Source organism: Carassius gibelio, chromosome B13 (assembly GCF_023724105.1).
Source record: "Carassius gibelio isolate Cgi1373 ecotype wild population from Czech Republic chromosome B13, carGib1.2-hapl.c, whole genome shotgun sequence".
Classification (NCBI taxonomy): domain Eukaryota; kingdom Metazoa; phylum Chordata; class Actinopteri; order Cypriniformes; family Cyprinidae; genus Carassius; species Carassius gibelio.
In genome coordinates this window covers 19,162,128-19,168,384 of record NC_068408.1, presented here as the reverse complement: position 1 = coordinate 19,168,384, position 6,257 = coordinate 19,162,128, and the positions used below count along the sequence as shown (strand labels likewise).

General features: G+C 39.4%; 1 protein-coding gene across 17 annotated transcripts in view; it reads right to left on the bottom strand.

The window, feature by feature from the left end:
- Positions 1-940: 940 nt before the first annotated feature.
- Positions 941-6,257, bottom strand: part of LOC127969939 (calcium/calmodulin-dependent protein kinase type II subunit gamma) — a 57,930-nt gene continuing 52,613 nt past the window's right edge. For all 17 annotated transcript variants that reach the window (XM_052572114.1, XM_052572104.1, XM_052572105.1 and 14 more), the window contains 4 exons: positions 4,605-4,680; positions 4,138-4,232; positions 3,496-3,744; positions 941-3,418 (listed from right to left, as the gene is read on the bottom strand). In XM_052572114.1, the coding sequence (XP_052428074.1) occupies positions 3,512-3,744; positions 4,138-4,232; positions 4,605-4,680 (404 nt within the window). In that variant the 3' untranslated portion in view covers positions 941-3,418; positions 3,496-3,511. The remainder of the gene's footprint in view (positions 3,419-3,495; positions 3,745-4,137; positions 4,233-4,604; positions 4,681-6,257) is intronic.

The window sequence follows — 6,257 nt, the reverse complement described above, 5'->3', positions numbered from 1 at the left end:
CCACCGGCAGTTCTGTATTGGCAAGGTTGAGTTGAAGGTGATAGTACTTCATTTAGCAAGAAAAGGTCTGTTAGACATGCTGAGATGCAAGCAGTTGAGATCAGATGATCAGGATGGAATGGAGAGAGTTGGGCGTCATGAGCAGTGATATGAAAAGCCATGTTTCTAAATGACAGAATCTAGTGATGACATGTAGATAGAGAAAATAAGTGGGCCAAGAACTAAACCATCTGAGAGGTAAGACTCAAATCACTGGAGTGCCGTTTCTGGGATGCCTTTTGCTATGAAGGTTGACAGGAGAATCTGGTGGGTAACTGACAAAACCTGTGGACAGATCCAGCAAGTATTGAAGATTTGGAATCTGCTCTTGCCAGTCTTAAGCCAACAACCAAGAGCAGGAATGAAACCAATGACCTCGCTCAAAAATGTTTCACACATCTACAGTAGCATATGTGGCCACTTCTAGTTGTGCAAGCTCAATTTCGTGCTTCGTTGTTTTCCAAAATATATTAGAATCCATAAGTCAAGTATGCAACTGTGGAGTTCCGCTATAGGGGAGCTCAAACTTTTCCATTTCGCTGTAAGCAATATCAGGGGTTCCAGAAGTTTCACTATACTTGATAGAGAATGCCATTACAGACATTTCTACAGGTCAACGGTGTCAGTGCAACCACACAATTTTGAAGTGTCATTATTGAGGGTGTAGGATTATTTTCTGAATGGTGAATAACACCACATCCGGTTAAAACGTGCAGATATGTCAACAGTCAAACTGTAAAGCACAAGCACGTTCCACGCATTTGTATTCGTGTCTACTTCAAATGCACACTGAGCAGTAGAGCAAAGACAGTGACGTTGACATGATGTTTTATTAAATATACCAAATGTTTCAATAATAACAAAGCTATGATGGTTTAACGACACTCAAACAAACACTTGATGGATTTCAATTCATAGGTTTATTAATTGTATGGTCATGCAAAAATCCAGCATCCAATTAAACCTCATAAGCATATGTAGTCCCATCATATATGGTTACAATGCAAAAAACTGACAAGAATGGGGAAACATACCAAGCTAAAGCATTGTTAATTTCTTTTAGTCCATTTCTTTACAAAATTAGCATTTCATTTTAGCATTGGAAACCATATCTCAGAGCCACATTTCATTTACCTTGAAGATGCAGGTAATATACACAATTAAATTTTAAGTAACACAGACAGTGAAAATTATTACCAGAAAGTTACACATGCATATTTTCCTTCTGCTGAACTGCATATATGGTTTGGTTGTGGGAATTATTTTGTTCAGGAATTATTCACTTCGCATACAAAGGCGTTTGTGTCCATTTAACAGTCATAACAAATACAAAAACTACAATCTCCTGCATCTGGAAACATTTCTTTGCCATTTACATTTTTTATGGATGTTTGACTGACTAAACTGCACTTTTTTAAACAAGGACATTCTCATATCTGAGAGGATACACTAATATATATATGAGTGATAGAAGTTGCCAGAGACTGGGGCTGATCACACTGTTATAAGATTTCAGCAGGGGGCAACAGAGCACGGAGTATGAAGGTTTGGCAGACGTCACTGTGTCAGACGGTTTCATCTGTGGATAAGTGAACTCACTAACAAGATGGCTTTAGGGTAGGAGTACTCTCTTTCCTCCCTTTTTTGAACATCATATAGGGTTGGGTGCAACTTTTGGCCCATCCTCAAAAGGTAAATGTCACGAGAAATGGCTTAGCACAGAGTAAAAGGGGAATGTTAAATCCCCAGGCATCACAAATCACACACAGGATCTACATAACACAGTCCAAACAGTGTTCCAATGTATGGCAATCACACAGATAAGCTTTAAAGGGAGCACAATGTGTCCATGTGCTTTAACACACCCAAACCAAGATTTTTCTTTTTTAAACTATGTGAGTTGTGTGTACTGAAAGCCTGTGTGTGTGTACGTGCATCTGGATGAGGACTAATGGCTGAGCGTTGGATTCATCCCGCATCAATGATATGCATTAGTATTTACAGGTTATACTGGAACTAATTCAAATAAAATGATCAAGATACTCAGAAAAGATTCTACCGCGAAATGGACCCCAAAACACCATGGAACTGCATTCATCAAGTCATTTCCATTCAAATCCCTCCCTATGGATGGAATTCATAACCTGAAGTTGCAAAACAGTCCACAAAAAGTGAACAGAACAGCATAGAGTCTCAAGCTTATGTGCAAAAACAGTACAGGCCATTCATTTTTTTTTTTTTTTTCTCGACATGCGTATAGTCTAAAAATGATATGCACAGCAGCTGGAAGCCTAAAAGGTTGAGCTTAGTAACTCTGTGAGGGAGGGCAGGGGCTATGAGCAAATTGTGTGTAGTGTTTAGCGCCCCCTGGGGACCAGGAGACATAAACTCGAATCTATGTGAGTTCTGCAACTTCAGGTTCAGAGAGCCAGGAGGTTATGGGTACAAACATACAGGGAGGCAAGTAAACCAACCCAACTTGAGTTTAGGCCTCATGTGGAAGTGTGTGTAAAGAAGATTTATACAAAACCCAAGAAAAAACATTTATATGTAGACAAACACATCTCCCCACCCTTCTCTCCCTTGGAACACCACACACTGTTTCGCCCTTTATCTTCATAAATATTGATTTATGCACAACTATATTAAATCGTGTCCCACTTTAAAACAATTCTTGAAAACACAAAATACTTTCAAATACAGCATCATTCAGGAAATAAAAACCAAGAGATCCACAAAAACACGACAGAAAGCCTAACAAAATCTTCCCCAACCCCGTTCCTTAATTTCAAAGAAAATAAAAGCAACATTAAAACATCCTCTTCTCAATATGCTTCAACATCTGATACATTTTTCGTTCCCTCTGATATGCCATGCAATCACATTCTTTGCGTAAAAAATAAAATCAAAACCGATTTGTTTCTTTTTCTTAAACGTAACAAACTCACACCATTTACCCTTAAAACAGCGTGTGCTTTTCAAAGATTCACATTTCTGATTCTAACGTCCATGTCTACCAGCTGTTAATTACACAAGTGAAGATCTCAATATTTTACAATATATTATTAATACTTTGAACACCATTTCTGAATGTTGGGCAGCAGACATTATGGGATTATGTGTAAAGACAATACAGCGCCCCATGTGGGCATTAGAAGCATGCAGCATCCAAAAGGCAGGGCTGCTGCCGTGGCCGCCCGCCCCACATCTAGCTAGAGTTGGACTGAAGTGGTGGCCACTTTTAAATAGATTTCTTAGTTGTGTCAATTTTTTTCCCTCACGTTTTCAAAACTTCAAGAGGTTCTCTTCTGGCCGGGCTCCAGGCGGCAAGACGTGCACGGAGAAGAAATGCTCCAATCAGCTTTATTATTCAGGCATGCTAAGGAAGAGAACACAAAAAATACTAAATAATGTTTCACTTCTTGTGTTGACACGGAGGCATTTGTCAATCAGTACCTTTGCCCTGTGTGGTTCACTGTAGAGGTGCGGCAGGCGCTCCAGAGCAGTGGAAGTGGATGTTGAGCCACTTGGCCTCTCGGCGGTGCCACACACGGGTCTCCTCCGACTGGCTGCTGCGTGGCCGGCCCTGGCTGTCCATGTACTGCGTCAGTCGGATATAGGCGATGCAAGCAGCGTCCTCTCCAATCAGGTGCACGTGAGGGTTCAGGATGGTTGTATGCACAGGCTTACTGTTCTTACTCAGCACTAGAGTCAAACACAGGCAGTAGATAAAGACATGTTACGTATGTTATATGAGCCTAACAGGTTAGCTTGAACACGCTCTAGCTCAGGGATGTCCAAACCTGTTCCACTGAGGGCCACTGTGCTGCAGAGTTTAGCTTTAAGCCTAAATAAACACACTTGAATCAGTAAACCAAGGTCTTCAAACTGACTAGAAACTTCCAGGCAAGTGTGTTGGAGCTAGTTGAAGCTAAACTCTGCAGGACATTAGCCCTCCAGGAGCAGGAATGGACCCCCCTGCTTTAACTAAAATTTCCTGCTTACAATTATATAGAGCATAAAAACAAGTTATTAATAGGTACAACAAACCTATACAACTTTCTTGGACACTAGTACATTAAAAAGCTTGGGGCTTACAATTCTCAAAGTAGAACTTATGGAAGTCCATTCCCTCAACCAGGTTTCCAAGTGCCTCGGGCTCAAACGAGGTCAGGCCAGGGTCACAGATCCTCCTGAAACAGTTATGGAGATGATAATGCAAACCACTATTCAGTTTCCACTTAATACCCCAAAACATCTAAGTCCGGTTTCGCAGACAGGGCTTAGACTTTAAGCCAGGATTAGGCCATAGTTCAATTAGGACACTGAAGAATTTTTTTTATAAACGTGCCTTAGAAAAAACACGAAAGACAGGCTTTTAAGATCAGTCAGTGCAAGTTTCTTTCAGTTGAAACAACCCAGACTTACTTTTTAGTCTAGGACTAGGCTTAAACCTTGTCTGTGAAACCTGAGGCTAGAACGATACTCATTTTAGAATGATAAATATGGAAATTGCATAATTTTAAAATCGGTTGATTTTAATGATTATAAATAACCGAACTTACGTGTAAGCTTCAAAATCTCCATTGTTGATGGCCTCAATCAGCTGCTCGGTGATTTTAATGATCTCCTGCTTTCGTGCTGGCATTTGGAAAAATAGGAGGAACAATCAAGTTTAATCCACAATGATTATTTAATGAATCACAAACCGACCTTTTGTTCCTAACTATCTGCTCTTGAAATCTCACATTCAGTTCAGCATACTATTGGCTGTTATTGAGTGCTGTCTTTCAAGAAAAGCACTAGGCCCCTTTTCCTACGCTCTTTGGTTTTCTAGTTTCCTGATTTTAACACAAGCTATAACTTAAAATGACTTGTCTAAAATGGTTCTTAAATGCTTCTGATTTCAACCAGCTCAGTAACCACAACCCAACTGTAAAGAACAAACATTTAACACTTGAATCATCTCATAGTCCCTATTTGTGGTCATGTTTCACGAGAGAACTGTTATAGAGTGATGAACTGGAGGGACTTAAAGGGTAAAGCCAGAGGGAATGTCAGGACTTACATTAAGGGGGGAAGAAAATGTAACATCTGTCACTAAATCAACAGTCTAAGACTTACAGAGCTGCCTGTGCACGCTGCTGCCCCCTGCTGTTGTGGAGGCTGGAGCAGGTACAGCAGGCTCTAAATCAGGACAGGAGCTCTGACCTGAACTGCTCCAACCAACATTCTTAACATCATGTGGTGGATCGGCTGCAAGACAACGGCACAAATAAACAAAGCTGCAACTAAGCACACAGAGATGCTATGCCACAGCAAAACAAAAGTATGATAAACAAACCGAGCACTACTTGGAGACACATGCTGCCTTCAGAACAGTATACTACCTTACTACGGCTTCAGTATATAGTATGCATACTGTGCACAATATGCAAATCATGAAATACCTGGATAACCGATTAGATTTGACAAACTGTCTAGTATAAAACATGCATTCACATTCACCTTCCATTTCGATTATAGTAATTTTCCACCGCTCACCTCATTATCCAGTATTCATTAACACAAATGTATGCAGAAAATATGATGCAAATTTTGATTAGAATGATTTACTTTTCTATTTGTATTATTTTTCATTAAAAATACATTTTAACAATGATAATATTCCTTATGTAAGATAGTATTCTGTTCCAAACATTCAGTAACTAATTCATGCATCTAGATCAGTGGATCCCTTGGGGGTGGGCATGACTTAAAAGTAGTCTATATTATGTATTTATAATAAGCAAGTAATTAGTAGCAATATTATTTTAAAATAAACATTTAAAATGAGATGTAAATCATCCTATGATGGGATACTGTGGGGCCTTCGAATCAAAAAGGCTGAAAACCACTGATTAGATCACATACATAAAATATCAAACTACTGCAAATGATGCTGAAACCACTGCATGTCACACAGAAAACACTGCAGCAATAAATTCAGTAATTAAATGATTATTGAATTTGATTAATGAACAGAAAACATACACTGGCAGAGTTGATAAATATGTATGGCAATGATCTAGAGGATTACAGTAGCAATACTGCAGCATACTGAATCAGAGATCTGGTAGTGTTTGATTTAACAGTCCAGCAGATGGTGGCAGATCTCAAGCTTTTTTTTTTTTTTTTTTTTTTTACTGAAACCTGCAGCAATCTGGTTCAGTGGTTTG